This window comes from Oncorhynchus gorbuscha, linkage group LG03 (genome assembly GCF_021184085.1).
Source record: "Oncorhynchus gorbuscha isolate QuinsamMale2020 ecotype Even-year linkage group LG03, OgorEven_v1.0, whole genome shotgun sequence".
In the NCBI taxonomy this organism is placed as follows: domain Eukaryota; kingdom Metazoa; phylum Chordata; class Actinopteri; order Salmoniformes; family Salmonidae; genus Oncorhynchus; species Oncorhynchus gorbuscha.
In genome coordinates, this window is record NC_060175.1 from 28,472,580 (window position 1) to 28,489,205 (window position 16,626).

Here is a 16,626-nt window from a genome sequence, read left to right on the forward strand (position 1 = left end):
AGGAGTGCTTGACGCCATCTGTCAAGCATGGTGTAGACAATGTGATGGTCTGGGGTTGCTTTGGTGGTGTTAAAGTGTGGGATTTGTACAGGGTAAAAGCTATCTTGGATAAGGAAGGCTATCACTCCATTTTGCAACACCCATGCGATACCCTGTGGACAGCACTTAATTGGAGCCAATTTCCTCCTACAACAGGACAAAGACCCAAAGCACAGCTCCAAACTATGCAATAACTATTTAGAGAAGAAACAGTCAGATGGTATTCTGTCTATAATGGAGTGGCCAGCACAGTCACCGGATCTCAACCCTATTGAATTGTTGTGGGAGCAGCTTGACTGTGTGGTACGTAAGAAGTGCCCATCAACCAAATCCAACCTGTTGGAGGTGCTTCAGGAAGCATGGGGTGAAATCTTACCAGATTACCTCAACAAATTGACAACTAGAATACCAAAGGTGTCACGCCCTGGCCTTAGTATTTTGTGTTTTCTTTATTATTGTGGTTAGGCCAGGGTGTGATATGGGTGATTATGTGTTTGTCTTGTCTAGGGGTTTTGTAGATTTATGGGGTTGTGTTCAGTGTAGTATTCTAGGTAAGTCTATGGTTGCCTAGAGTGGTTCTCAATCAGAGGCAGGTGTTTATCGTTGTCTCTGATTGGGAACCATATTTAGGCAGCCATATTCTTTGAGTATTTCGTGGGTGATTGTTTCCTGTCTCTGTGTTTTGCACCAGTTAGGACTGTTTCGGTTTTTCACGGTTTCTTGTTTTGTATATGTATATTGTTCACGTTATCATCTTTATTAAAGATGTTCAACCATAACCGCGCTGCATTTTGGTCCTCCTCTCCTTCCCAGGAAGAAAACCGTAACAAAAGGTCTGCAAGGCTGTAATTGCTGCAAATTGAGGATTCTTTGACAAAAGCTAAGTTTGAAAGACACAGTTACTATTTAAATTAAAAATCATTATTTATAACCTTGACTATATTTAATTTTGCAACTAATTTCATGTATGTTTTCATGGAAAACAAGGATATTTCAGAGTCAATGTGCGGGGGCACTGGTTAGTCGAGGTAATTGAGGAAATATGTACATGTAGGTAGAGTTATTAAAGTGACTATGCATAGATGATAACAACAAAGTAGCAGCGGGGGAAAAGAGGGGGGCAATGCAAATAATCTGGGAGGCCATTTGATTAGATGTTCAGGAGTGTTATGGCTTGGGGGTAGAAGCTCTTTAGGAGCCTCTTGGACCTGGACTTGGCGCTCCGGTACCGATTGCTGTCTGGTGGCAGAGAGAACAGTCAATGACTAGGGTGGCTGGAGTCTGACAATTGCTAGGGCCTTCCTCTGACACCACCTAGTATAGAGGTCCTGGATGGCAGGAAGCTTTGCCCCAGTGATGTACTGGGCCACACGCACTACCCTCTGTAGTGCCTTGCGATCAGAGGCCCGAGCAAATGCCATACCAGGCAGTGATGCAACTTGTCAGGATGCTCTCGATGGTGCAGCTGTAAAACCTTTTGAGGATCTGAAGACCCATTCCAAATCTTTTCAATCTCCCGATGGGGAATAGGTGTTGTCGTGCCCTCTTCATGAATGTCTTGGTGTGCTTGGACCATGTTAATTTGTTGGTGATGTGGATACCAAGGAACTTGAAGCTCTCAACCAGCTCCACTCCAGCCCCATCGATGAGAATGGGGGCGTGCATGGTCCTCCTTTTCCTGTAGTCCACAATCATCTCCTTTGTCTTGATCACGCTGAGGGAGAGGTTGTTGTCCTGGCACCACACGACCAGGTCTCTGACCTCCTCCCTATAGGCTGTTTCGTCATTGTCGGTGATCAGACCTACCACTGTTGTGTCATCTGGAAACTTAGTGATGGTGTGGGAGTCGTGCCTGGCCGTGCAGTCATGAGTGAACAAGGAATACAGGAGGAGACTGAGCACACACCCCTGAGGGGCCCGCGTGTAGAGGATCAGCATGGCGGATGTGTTATTACCTACCCTTACCACCTGGGAGTGGACCGTCGGGAGGTCCATAAGGGTCCCAGGGTCCATGAGCTTATTGATGAGCTTATTGATGAGCTTTGAGGGCACTATGGTGTTGAACGCTGAGCTGTAGTCACATAGGTTTTCCTTTTGTACAGGTGGGAAAGGGCAGTGTGGAGTGCAATAAAGATTGAATCACCTGTGGCCGGTATGCAAATTGGAGTGGGTCTAGGGTTTCTGGAATAATGGTGTTGTGAATCATGACCAGCCTTTCAAAGCACTTCATGGATACAGATGTGAGTACTATGGGTTGGTAGTCATTTAGGCAGGTTACCTTAGTGTTATTGGGCACAGGGCCTATGGTGGTCTGCCTAAAACATGCTGGTATTACAGACTCAGACAGTGAGAGGTTGAAAATGTCAGTGAAGACACTTGCCAGTTGGTCAGCGCATGCTTGCAGTACACGTCCTGGTAATCCGTCTGGCCCTGTGTCCTTGTGAATGTTGACCTGTTTAAAGGTCTTACTCACATTGGCTGCAGAGAGCGTTATCACACAGTCTTCCAGAACAGCAAGTGCGCTCATGATTGTTTCAGTGTTATTTGCCTCGAAACGAGCACAGAAGTAGTTCAGCTCGTCTGGTAGGCTCGTGTCACTGGGCAGCTCTCGGCTGTGCTTCCCTTTGTAGTCTGTAATGTTTTGCAAGCCCAACCACTTCCGACGAGCGTCAGAGCCAGTGTAGTACGATTAGATCTTAGTCCTGTATTGATGCCTGTTTGATGGTTCGTCGGAGGGCATAGCGGGTTTAAGATCGAATCGTACTACGGAGGGCATCGCAGGATTTCTTATAAACTTCCGGGTTAGAGTCCCGCTCCTTGAAAGTGGCAGCTCTAGCCTTTAGCTCAGTGCGGATGTTGCCTGTAATCCATGGCTTCAGGTTAGGGTATCTACGTACAGTCACATTGGGGATGACGTCATCGATGCACTTTCTGATGAAGCCAATGACTGATGTGGTGTACTCCTCAATGCCATCGGAGGAATCCCGGAACATATTCCAGTCTGTGCTAGCAAAACATTTTGGTCCGACGGCCCCATCACCGCCTAATACATGTTCCTTTTTGGTCAGCCAAATATGCATCAACCCTTCCTCCCTTCGCTCATTTTTCCATTGACATTTTAGTAATTTAGCAGACACTCTTATCCAGAGCAACTTAAAGGAGCAATTAGGGTTAAGTGCCTTGCTCAAGGGCAAATCGAGAGATAATTCACCTAGTCAGCTCGGGGATTCAAACCAGTAACCTTTCGGTTACTGGCCCAATGCCCTTAGACACTAGGCTACCTGCCGCCCTCAAACCCTTCAAGTCTTAAACCCTCCAACTCCATCTTGTCCCACAGAACTTGAGTTATCTGAAGCTCGAGTTTCCCTTTGTTGTACTGCAGGGTGAATGTGAAGAATCAGATTTTTGGAAACAGACACCTTAGTTTGCCTTGTGGAATGCAACCTTTCCTCCCCCTGTAGCTGTATATGGACCTCAAAGGCCCACTTCCATCATGTTGAGTTATTATAACCGGTCGCTAGGCGGTATGTTGAAAATATGTTTGGCCGGGAGCAACAGACACAATCGTTATTGGTGTCTGGCAAGTGTTAGCAGCTGCTGCTTTGCTCTTCTAATGGAAGGACTTCACATCATGTCTTGTCATAACTCATAAGTACTTGGGAGAAGACCTCTCGGTCAAGACCTGCAAGAACTCAGGGCAAGAACTCATCAAAACCTGCAATGACTTTACACTCTTAGAGCTGATTTCACAGATTAAGGCTAGTGCTGGACTAAAAGGTACTTTAGATTCTCCATTGATCTTGTTTTTTAGTCCAGAACCAGGCTTAATCTGGGTCCAGGAAACTGGCCCTAAAAGCTTGACACACCAGAGAGTCCTCAACAAAGTTCATATTGCATAGTGCTGGTGCGCCTCTGCCAAGATCAATGCTGAAATTTCAACGTTCACGATCATGAAGCGTAATTAAAGATGTTATAGATACTGTAGGAAGGATCATTTTGTTTTAAATGCAAGGAAAAATCAGGAGATAACTCATGTGCATCCTCATTACATACATCCTAATTTCATAATAAAACTATACATCATCCGATACAGTTTGTAACCCGGCCCCATGGAATATCCCTCCACATCTCCCAGCTGACCATCTGAGAACCAACTCCCCAGGCCTCTTGGCGATTGGTTCCACGTGTGGCATTCCATTATCCCCAGCTGCACATGCAGCATTACGTGAGCCGCCAACCTTGTAGAATCATGGTGTTAGTTAGCTACTGATAAACAAGGCTTCCTGCCCACCTCCTAATGTTTTGGTCTGAAGAGAGAAGACCCCCTTAGATGGCTTTATTTAATACATTTTTTTGGCTTCTTGGAGGAAGGAACCGAGGACAAACATATCTATACAAAGCAGGGACCAAATATCACACAAAGACTCCTGCTAATATATACAAGACTAGCGTAAACATATGCAGAGAGATTCTCATTACCGACACACCACCACCGAGCTGATCTAGTTCCATTGTTAAAACATGGCTAACACTGACCAAAGAAGGTCACCATGAGGCGGCACTAAAGAAATGCTGACATCATTTACAAGAAATACTGTAGCTACAGTGGGGCAAAAAAGTATTTAGTCAGCCACCAATTGTGCAAGTTCTCCCACTTAAAAAAGATGAGAGAGGCCTGTAATTTTCATCATCGGTACACTTCAACTATGACAGACAAAATGAGGGGGAAAAATCCAGAAAATGACATTGTAGGATTTTTAAGGAATGTATTTGCAAATTATGGTGGAAAATAAGTATTTGGTCGATTAAAAGTTTATCTAAATACTTTATGTACCCTTTGTTGGCAATGACAGAGGTCAAATGTTTTCTGTAAGTCTTCACAAGGTTTAAACACACTGTTGCTGGTATTTTGGCCCATTCCTCCATGCAGATCCTCTCTAGAGCAGTGATGTTTTGGGGCTGTTGCTGGGCAACACGGACGTTCAACTCCCTCCAAAGATTTTCTATGGGGTTGAGATCTGGAGACAGGCTAGGCCACTCCAGGACCTTGAAATGCTTCTTACGAAGCCACTCCTTCGTTGCCAGGGCGGTGTGTTTGAGATCATTGTCATGCTGAAAGACCCAGCCACGTTTCATCTTCAATGCCCTTGCTGATGGAAGGAGGTTTTCACTCAAAATCTCATGATACATGGCCCCATTCATTCTTTCCTTTACACGGATCAGTCGTCCTGGTCCCTTTGCAGAAAAACAGCCCCAAAGCATGATGTTTCCACCCCCATTCTTCACAGTAGGTACAGTAGGTATGGTGTTCTTTGGATGCAACTCAGCATTCTTTGTCCTCCAAACACGATGAGTTGAGTTTTTACCAAAAAGTTAGATTTTGGTTTCATCTGACCATATGACATTCTCCCAATCTTCTTCTGGATCATCCAAATGCTCTCTAGCAAACTTCAGATGGGCCTGGACATGTACTGGCTTAAGCAGGGGGACATGTCTGGCACTGCAGGATTTGAGTCCCTGGAAGCGTAGTATGTTACTGATGGTAGGCTTTGTTACTTTGGTTCCAGCTCTCTGCAGGTCATTCACTAGGTCACCCCGTGTCGTTCTGGGATTATTATTCTTTTTCATTTTGACCCCACGGGGTGAGATCTTGCGTGGAGCCCCAGATCGAGGGAGATTATCAGTAGTCTTGTATGTCTTCCATTTCCTAATAATTGCTCCCACAGTTGATTTCTTCAAACCAAGCTGCTTACCTATTGCAGATTCAGTCTTCCCAGCTTGGTGCAGGTCTACAATTTTGTTTCTGGTGTCCTTTGACAGCTCTTTGGTCTTGGCCATAGTGGAGTTTGGAGTGTGACTGTTTGAGGTTGTGGACAGGTGTCTTTTATACTGATAACAAGTTTAAACAGGTGCCATTAATACAGGTAACGAGTGGAGGACAGAGGAGCCTCTTAAATAAGGAGTTACAGGTCTGTGAGAAGCAGAAATCTTGCTTGTTTGTAGGTGACCAAATACTTATTTTCCATCACAATTTGCAAATAAATCCATTAAAAATCCTACAATGTAATTTTCTGGATTTTTGTTTCTCATTGTCTGTCATAGTTGAAGTGTACCTTTGATGAAAATTACAGGCCTCTCTCATCTTTTTAAGTGGGAGAACATGCACAATTGGTGGCTGACTAAATACTTTTTTGCCCCACTGTAGATGACAGGGGTCAAAGGTAAAAACACAGCTCTGTGTGGGTTTGACATGCTCTGCTTGGATAGACGAAAGCAGGGGGTTAACACATACAGGGAGAATCTGCCTGGAGCAGAGCTGAACAACTGCGATGATTTATAAGGGCTAAATGCTAGGAGACACTTGAAAGTTCCAGTGTGAAATTAGATGGAAGAAATGGTCATACGCTAGTATATCATGACGTTTAAGTTTTGCTTAAATAACAAAAAATGTCTGTGAGTCTGTGAAATGATTATCAAGAGATGGAGAGAATTCAGTGTCTACTTTTACCACCAAAGGGGCATCTAGCTGAAATTATGGAAAGACAACTTTTAGTCAGCTGCAGGACTGATGATTTTATTATAGACAACCTATCATTTGTGGTAAATGCTTAATATAATATATATAATCTGTGTGGTATTGTGTTCCTTTTTGACAGCTAAGTAGTGTAAACCACACACGCACACAAACAACAAACAAGCCTTTGATAAGCAGAGAACCCCCAAAACACTCATAGACCTTGTCTGTGAGTTTAATTTAAAAAAGTGTAACTTAGGGACAGGATAGAGCATACCAAGATACTGTAGGAGAAAATATATTGGGAAATATTAATAACTGAATTAGCATGTAGCACAGTTGTGTCTGGTTGGGTCTTGTTACATAAAGACATAGACAAAGTTGAGTCAGGGCATGACCTTGGAAACCCTGCATAGAATACCACTTCATCCCAGGAATGAATGGAAGACAGGAGCTACTTGTTTCTGACATAAGTTCAGGCTTGGTGAAGAGGCAAAACGACACATTTTCCCAGTCCACTCCCCTGCCAGTTGAAAGACTCTGGTCAGTCCAGGGAAATATTTGCATAGTGTGGACAGTTATCTGTAATAACACCCATAGAGACGTAAATATAAACAGGGCACAAATAAACAGCGGGAGGGAGCCGTTTGTAAGTCCAATGTTCACGTATAGCAGACATAGTATAAAAATAACAGAGTGAAGTTTGAGGATAGGGATTAATCTATTGAACTAGGTTTTCCCATTTAGATTCCAAGCTAGAAGCTTATGAATCATTTATGAAGCATGTTGTTTTATAAAAGGTGTATGAAGGCTTCATTAAGCCTTGAAAGTAGTAGTTAATTTCATGATCACATCTCCTATTCCAATGCCTTTCTTCCTCCCTCCCTTTTCCTCATACTTTCTCATAGAGTTGATCGTTTATTTCATGAGAAAGATACGCAGGGATCTGAGAAGTTCTGCAGGGTCTTGTTATCTTATGAAGTCGAGACCCAGGGTCTGGGTCTCTGGGAGTCACCTGGTAAGCATCCCAGACACCAGAGAGGGGTTCTCAACTGGGCTGTCACCATGGTTACGCCAGAAAGAAGGGCCTACTGTGGTAAAGTTCTCAGGCCACAGACGGGCCATAGCGCGCTGAGCTGAAATGTCTCGTTTCCTGCTGTAGGCGAATGTGAGCACACTAGTGGAAGATTAAAAATGTGGCCCACTTGTGTCACGTCTGTTGGCGTTGTATAATGTCACGTTTCCTGGCCTACTGGGTGGGATCCCCTTTTATCCTCTGGTTCCATTCACATTTTCTCTCCTGAGCAAGTCTCAACCTAAAATACTTTCTCAATGTTACTGTTGCCCTAATAGGTTTAATTTAACATGTTCAAGCTCTGGTTTGTTGTTAACCTTATGTAGATGTTTAAAGTCATTCTAAATAAGTGAAACTGAAATATACAGTATTTGCAGAAACTATTTGCAGAAACTGCAAAAACTGCTTCTTTCTGTGAATTCAGGGCACTCCAAGTCAAAAGTCAAAGTCAAAACTTAGTGTGATCCCTAAACTTAGCTACGGTTGTTATTCCAACTCCCAGAGAAGTTCCAAAATCAATACAGCTACAGTCAAACTTGAGTTGAACTAAACTCAAGGATTAGTGTTGTGTAAAGGCTGATTAAAGTCACACAGACACCCTCTCAATGAATAAACATTACCAAAGATATGTGTCTCTGTTGGTGCTATGTGGACTTTCTCTACAGGAACTCGTGTTTGATTTAGCCTAAGTTACAATCACAGTCCAGACCTCAAGGGAAACCCCACTTGTCTGGATGGAATGTGAAATCATTTCTCATGAATATCTCATTAAGGACTACACAGACATCCTCCTGTTTTCTACCCTTCTACCAAGCTTTCTCTCTACCGTTTTACCTACAAATCAGCTGTGAAAGACAATCTGGACCCTCTCTTTTTAAAATGATCCACCAAAATTGTTGCAGCCCCTATTACTAGTCTGTTCAACCTCTATTTCTTAACGTCTGAGATTCCCAAAGATTGGAAAGCTGTCGCGGTCATCCCCCTCTTCAAAGGGGGAGACACTCTAGACCAAAACTGTTATAAACCTATATACATCCTGCCTTGTCTTTCCAAAATCTTTGAAAGCAGATCACCGACCATTTCGAATCCCACCGTACCTTTTCCACTATGCAATCTGGTTTCCAAGCTGGTCATGTGTGCACCTCAGCCACGCTCAAGGTCCTAAACGATATCACAACCGCCATCAATAAAAGACAGTACTGTGCAGCCATCTTCATCGACCTGGCCAAGGCTTTTGATTCACGGCCGACTCTTTTCTCTGTATATATCAATGATGGTGCTCTTGCTGCTGGTGATTCTCTGATCCACCTCTACGCAGACGACACAATTATGTATACATCTGACCCTTCTTTGGGCAATGTGTTTAACAAACCTCCAAACGAGCTTCAATGCCATACAACTCTCCTTCTGTGGCCTCCAACTGCTTTTAAATGCTAGTAAAAACTAAATGCATGCTCTTCAATGGATTGCTGCCTGCACCCGCCCGCCCAACTAACATCACTACTCTTGACGTTTCTGACTTAGAATATGTGGACAACTACAAATACCTAGATGTCTGGTTAGACTGTAAAATCTCCATCCAGACTCACATTAAGCATCTCCAATCCAAAATGAAATCTAGAATCGGCTTCCTTGTAACGGTTCTCTTCTATCTCCTTCTCTGACGAAGAGGTGGAACAAGGATCGGACCAAAATGCAGCGTGATGATGATTCATGATATTTTAATGAAGGAAAAAACTATACATGATAAAACTACAAAATAATGAAATGTGAAAACCGAACAGCCCTATCTGGTGCAAACACAAAACACTCAAAGAATATGGCTGCCTAAATATGGTTCCCAATCAGAGACAACGATAAACACCTGCCTCTGATTGAGAACCACTCCAGACAGCCATAGACTTTGCTAGATACCCCCACTAAGCCACACACCCAATACCTAACAAAACCCAAAGACAAAACACACCACAATAAACCCATGTCACACCCCGGCCTGACCAAATAAATAAAGACAAACACAATATACTTCGACCAGGGCGTGACATTCCTATTTCGCAACAAAGCCTCTTTCACTCATGCTGCCATACATACCCTCGTAAAACTGACTATCCTATCAATTCTTGACTTTGGCAATGTAATTTACAAAATAGCCTCCAACACTCTACTCAGAAAACTGGATGCAGTCTATCACAGTGCCATCTGTTTTGTCACCAAAGCCCCATATACTACCCACCACTGCGACCTGTATTCTCTCGTTGGCTGGCTACAGATTTGACGCCAAACCCACTGACTCCAGGTCATCTATAAGTCTTTGCTAGGTAAAGCGCCGCCTTATCTCAGCTCACTGGTCACCATAGCAACACCCACCCATAGCACACGCTCCAGCAGGAATATTTCACTGGTCACACCCAAGCCAACACTTGCTTTGGCCGCCTTTCCTTCCAGTTCTCTGCTGCCAATGACTGGAACTAATTGCAAAAATCACTGAAGCTGGAGACTTATATCTCCCTCTATAACTTTAAGCATCAGCTGTCAGAGCAGCTTACAGATCACTAGTGGTACCTGTACACAGCCAATCTGTAAATAGCACACCCAACTATCCCCATATTGTTATTTATCTTCTTGCTCTTTTGCATCCCAGTATCTCTACTTGCACATAATCATCTGCACATCTATCACTCCAGTGTTAATGCTAAATTGTAATTATTTTGCCTCTATGGCCTATTTTTGCCTTACCTCCCTACTCTTCTACATTTATTGACTGTACATTTGTTTATGTGTAACTGTGTTGTTGTTTTTGTGGCACTGCTTTGCTTTATCTTGGCCAGGTCGCAGTTGTAAATGAGAACTTGTTCTCAACTGGCCTACCTGTTTAAATAAAGGGGAAATAAAAAATAAAAACCTCCCCTCTCTACCCTTCTACCTCACTTTCTTTCTACCCTTCTACCTCCTGTCCTCTCTACCCTTCAACCTCCCTTCCTTTCTACCCTTCTACCTCCCTTCCTCTCTACCCTTCTACCTCCCTTTCTTTCTACCCTTCTACCTCCTGTCCTCTCTACCCTTCAACCTCCCTTCCTCTCTACCCTTCTACCTCCTGTCCTCTCTACCTTTCAACCTCCCTTCCTTTCTACCCTTCTACCTCCCTTCCCCTCTACCCTTCTCTCTCCCTTCCTTTCTACCCTTCTACCTCCCTTTCTTTCCACACTTCTACCTCCTGTCCTCTCTACCCTTCTACCTCCCTTCCTTTCTACCCTTCTACCTCCCTTTCTTTCTACCCTTCTACCTCCTGTCCTCTCTACCCTTCTACCTCCTGTCCTTTCTACCCTTCTACCTCCCTTCCTTTCTACCCTTCTACCTCCCTTCCTTTCTACCCTTCAACCTCCCTTCCTTTCTACCCTTCAACCTCCCTTCCTTTCTACCCTTCAACCTCTCTACTCTTCTACCTCCCTTCCTCTCTACCCTTCTACTTCCCTTTCTACCCTTCTACCTCACTTCCTCCCTACACTACCCTAAACGGTACCAAAACAGTTATTCAGCTGTCCCGATAGGAGAACCTTTTTGGTTCCAGGTAGAACTCTTTTGGGTTCCATGTAGAACCCTCTGTAGAAATTGTTCTGCATGGAACCCAAAATGGTTATACCTGGAACCAAAAAGGGTTCTTCAAAGAGTTACCTTATTGGAACAGCCTAAGTACCTTTATTGGTTCTAGATAGCACCTTTAAGAGTATACCCTTCCACCTCCCGCCCTCCCTACACTTTCCACTCACTCCTTCCTTACCCTTCCACCTTCCTACCTCCCTACCCTTCCACCTTCCTACCTCCCTACCCTTCCACCTTCCTACCTCCTTACCCTTCCACCTTCCTACCTCCCTACCCTTCCACCTTCCTACCTCCTTACCCTTCCACCTTCCTACCTTCCTACCTCCCTACCCTTCCACCTTCCAACCTCCCTACCCTTCCACCTTCCTACCTCCCTACCCTTCCACCTTCCTACCTCCTTACCCTTCCACCTTCCTACCTCCCTACCCTTCCACCTTCCTACCTCCTTACCCTTCCACCTTCCTACCTTCCTACCTCCCTACCCTTCCACCTTCCTACCTCCCTACCCTTCCACCTTCCTACCTCCCTACCCTTCCACCTTCCTACCTCCCTACCCTTCCACCTTCCTACCTCCCTACCCTTCCACCTTCCTACCTCCTTACCCTTCCACCTTCCTACCTCCTTACCCTTCTACCTTCCTACCTCCCTACCCTTCCACCTTCCTACCTCCCTACCCTTCCACCTTCCTACCTCCCTACCTCCTTACCCTTCCACCTTCCTACCTCCTTACCCTTCCATCTCTCTCCCTGCTCCAGCCTTCCACTTCCCTTCCTGTCTCCAACAGGTTGGAGCATGGAAACTGGGTTTGACGAAAGGGTTTACCGTAAGACATTTCGACACTAAATCCCTGATATCCAGAACTCCTTTTAAACGTTAAACACATATTCTCAGCTATTGCTCCACATCTGTCTTGCATTTCTGTGAAATTGCACCGTAACAGCATCCAACAAAAGCAAAGAAGAAATCATGTATGGTGTGTGTGTGTTGTGTGTTTGTGCGGCCGTGCAGCCGTGTGTACATAAATGTGTGTGTCTGTATATCTATGTTCTAACATGTGTGTTTATGTTTTAGGCTTACCTCCACACTGTTGGTGAAGCTACTGATGAACTTGAAGCCGGGGATGCGTCTCTGGTTACACACCACTCCCACGTCCTCAGAGTGTTTGCAGTCGGACACTCCGAAGCCATTGGACTTACACTGAGCCAGTGTTCTCTCCTGCCCCGAACAGTGGACGTTATCCAGCCAGATCCGACCTTTGAACAATGGGGGATGGAGACACCTCTAATGACCACACATCTAATGAACCCTCCCCAACGCCCTATATCAATTTTAAGCTTCAACAGACAACACCTTTGGGTAACACTTTGGGCCAGTCTCATTGTGGACTAAAACATACTTTCAATATACTGTATTTTCTCCAGTGAAAATCGAGGACGAGGCATAATCTAGACTGAATAATGACGCCCGAAGGGCATGGCTGCCGTTTTACAGGCTCCTAACCAACTGAGCTATTTTGTGTGTTTTTTTGCATTGCTTGTAACTTATTTTGTACATAATGTTGCTGCTACCGTCTCTTATAACAGAAAAGAGCTTCAGGATATCAGAACAGCGATTACTCACCTCGAACTGGACAAAGATTTTTTCTTTAATGAGTCAGACGCAAAAGATTTACTGCTTCTCCGAGACCACGCCCAAATCCCCACCATTCACGTGAAGAAAAGACAGAAATACAGGGGGTGGAGATCGGGGTGCCTTGTGAGAATTAATCCGCGAGTGGGTAACCCGCCTCTACCCTCCATTCTATTGGCCAATGTGCAATCACTGGAAAATAAACTGAACAATCTCCACTCGAGACTATCTTACCAACATGACAGTAAAAACAGTAATATCTTATGTTTCACCGAGTCGATACGGATAAGATTCAATTGGCTGGGTTTTCCGTGCATCGGCAGGACAGAACAGCTATGTCTGGTAAGACGAGGGGTGGTGTGTCTATTTGTCAATAACAGCTAGCGCTGTTATTTCTTATTTAACTAGGCCATTCGGTTAAGAAAAATATATCATTTTCAATGACAGCCTTGTTCAGGAGTAGAATGACAGATGTTTTATTTTATTCTTATCAGCTTGGGGACTTGATGTTGCAACCTTTTGGTTACTGCTACCTGCCGTTAATGGGGTCTTGAGGTATCGGTCGCCTGAGGTAGAGTACATCATGACTGAGTGGGGAACGGAGTGGCGCAGCGGTTTAAGGCACTGCAGTGCTATAGGTGTAACTATAGACTCGGGTTTGATCCCAGGCTGTATCACAACCGTCCGTGATCGGGAATCACATAGGACAGCGCACAATTGGCCCTGCATCATCTGGGCTTGGCCAGGGTGGCCTGTCATTGTAAATACAATTTGTTCTTAACTGACTTGCCTAGTTAAATAAAGGTTAAAACATTTTTAAGATAAACTGCAGACCACACTATCTACCAAGAGAGTTTTCATCTATATTTTTCGAAGCCGTCTATTTACCACCACAAACCGATGCTGGCACTAAGACCGCACTCAACGACCTGTATAAGGCCATAAGCAAACAAGAAAATGATCATCCAGAAGCGGCGCTTCTTGTGGCCGAGGACTTTAATGCAGGCAAACTTAAATTAGTTTTACCCGCATGTCACATATGCACCAGAGAGAAAAAAACTCTACACCACCTTTACTCCACACACAGAGACACTTAGAAAGCTCTTCCTCGCCCTCCATTTGGCAAATCTGACCACAATTATATCCTGCTGATTCATGCTTACAAGCTAAACTAAAGCAGGAAGTACCAGTGACTCACTCAATACAGAAGTGGTCAGATGACGCGGATGCCACGCTACACAGACTAGCACAGACTGGAATATGTTCCGGGATTCATTCAATGGCATTGAGGAGTATACCACCTCAGTCACCAGCTTCATAAATAAGTGCGTCAATGAAATCGTCCCCACAGTGAAGGTACATACATATCCCAAACAGAAGCCATGGATTACAGGCAACATCTGCACCAAGCTAAAGGTGAGAGCTGGGAGTACAGGAGGAGCGGGACAGTAATCCAGATGCTTATAAGAAATCCGGCTATGCCCTCAGATGACCCAACAACCAGGCAAAGCATCAATACAGGACAAAGTTTCAATCCTACTACACCGGCTCTGACGCACGTCGGACGTGGCAGGGCTTGCAAACTATTACAGAATACAAAGGGAACCCCAGCCGCAAGCTGCCCAGTGACGGGAGCCAACCAGACGAGCTAAATGCCTTTTATGCTCACTTCGAGGGAAGAAACAGTGAAGCATGCACGAGAGCCTGTGTGATCACACTCTACGTAGCCGATGTGAGCAAGACCTTTAAACAGGTCAACATTCACAAGGCTGCAGGGCCAGACGGATTACAAGGACATGTACTCAAGAGAATGTGTGGACCATTTTCATCCTCTGCTTGATCAAGTCTGTAACACCTACATGTTTCAGACAGACCACGATAGTCCCTGTTCCTAAGAATGCGAAGGTAACCTGCCTAAATTACTACCGCCCCATAGCACTCACCATCATCCCGGAAACCCTAAACCCACTCCATTTTGCATAACACCCCAAAATATCCACAGATGACGCAATCTCAATCACACTCCATACTGTCCTTTCCCACCTGGGCAAAAGGAACACCTATGTGAGAATGCTGTTCATTGACTACAGCTCAGCGTTCAACACCACAGTGCCCACAAAGCTCACCACTAAGCTAAGGACCATGGGACTAAACACCTCCCTCTGCAACTGGATCCTGGACTTCCTGTCAGGACACCCCCAGGTTGTGAGGGTAGGAAACAACACATCTGCCACACTGATCCTCAACACGGGGACCCCTCAGGGGTGCGTGCTTATTCCCCTCCTGTACTCCTTGTTCACCCATGACTGCATGGCCAAGCATGACTCGAACACCATCATTAAAACCTCTTGAAGCTAGGGGGCACTATTTTTATGTTTGGAAAAATAACGTTCCCAAAGTAAACGGCCTATTTCTCAGGACCAGATGCTAGAATATGCATGTAATTGACAGATTATGATAGAAAACACTCTAAAGTTTCCAAAACTGTCAAAAGTTTGTCTGTGAGTTAAACAGAACTGATATTGCAGGCTAAAACCTGAGGAAAATCCAATCAGGAAGTGACCCTGTTTTTGAAATCTCTCTGTTCTTTTGCATCCCTATTGCCCATTTAAAGGGATATCAACCAGATTCCCTAAGATGTCAACAGTCTTTAGACATAGTTTCAGGCTTTTATTTTGAAAAATAAGCGTGAAGGATCACATTGCGTAAGTGGACAGGTGGGGGCTCTCAAAGTGAGTTGGTGCGCAATTGGTATTTTGGGTATTAGAATCATCTTTATGGAACAAAAGGAACATTTGCTGTGTAACTGGGATTCTCGTGAGTGAAAACATCCGAAGATCATCAAAGGTAAACGGTTCATTTGATTGCTTTTCTGATTTTCGTGACCAAGCTTCCTGATGCTAAGTGTACATAATGCTATGCTAGGCAATCAATAAACTGTAAAACATCATTTCAAAATCTGTGACGACAGGGTGATTAACAAAAGGCTAAACTGTGTTTTCCTATATTGCACTTGTGATTTCATGAATATGAATATTTTCTAGTAATATTATTTGACTGTTGTCATCAGCAACGCTGAATAACATTGCACAATTATCCTGGATCCGGGAGGGGTGATTCAAAGAGGTTAAGGATCTGTCCCTTTTATTTCCATTTTTGCCTGAAATGACATACTCAAATCTAACTTCCTGTAGCAGGAGAAATGCCGTAATGTATTATTCCAGCCCAGGTGCGATATAAATTTTGGCCACTAGATAGCAGCATTGTATGTGCAACATTTTAGACTGATCCAATGAAGCATTGCATTTCTGCTCAAAATGTTGTATCAAGACTGTATAAATATGCCAGATTTGTTTCTTAATAGCTTTTTATGTTCAAAATTGTGCACTCTCCTCAAACAATAGCATGGTATTATTTCACTGTAATAGCTACTGTAAATTGGACAGTGCAGTTAGATTAACAAGAATTTAAGCTTTCTGACAATATCAGATATGTCTATGTCCTGGTAATTTCTTTTGTTACATACAACCTCATGCTAATCGCATTAGCCTACGTTAGCTCAACCGTCCCTAGGAAGGGACACTGATCCCAAAGAAGTTTTTAAGTTTGCTGACAACACAACAGTGGTAGGCCTGATCACTGACAACGATGAGACAGCCTATAGGGAGGAGGTCAGAGACCTGGCAGTGTGATGCCAGGACAACAACCTCTCCCTCAACGTGAAGAAGACAAAGGTGATAATCATGGACTACAGGAAAAGGAGGGCTGA

General features: G+C 44.3%; 1 protein-coding gene across 1 annotated transcript in view; it reads right to left on the reverse strand.

The window, feature by feature from the left end:
* The window catches only part of loxl2a (lysyl oxidase-like 2a), a 75,274-nt gene that overhangs the window by 53,251 nt on the left and 5,397 nt on the right, over positions 1-16,626 (reverse strand). The window contains exon 3 of the mRNA XM_046341644.1: positions 12,306-12,481. Coding sequence (XP_046197600.1) covers positions 12,306-12,481 — 176 coding nt within the window. The remainder of the gene's footprint in view (positions 1-12,305; positions 12,482-16,626) is intronic.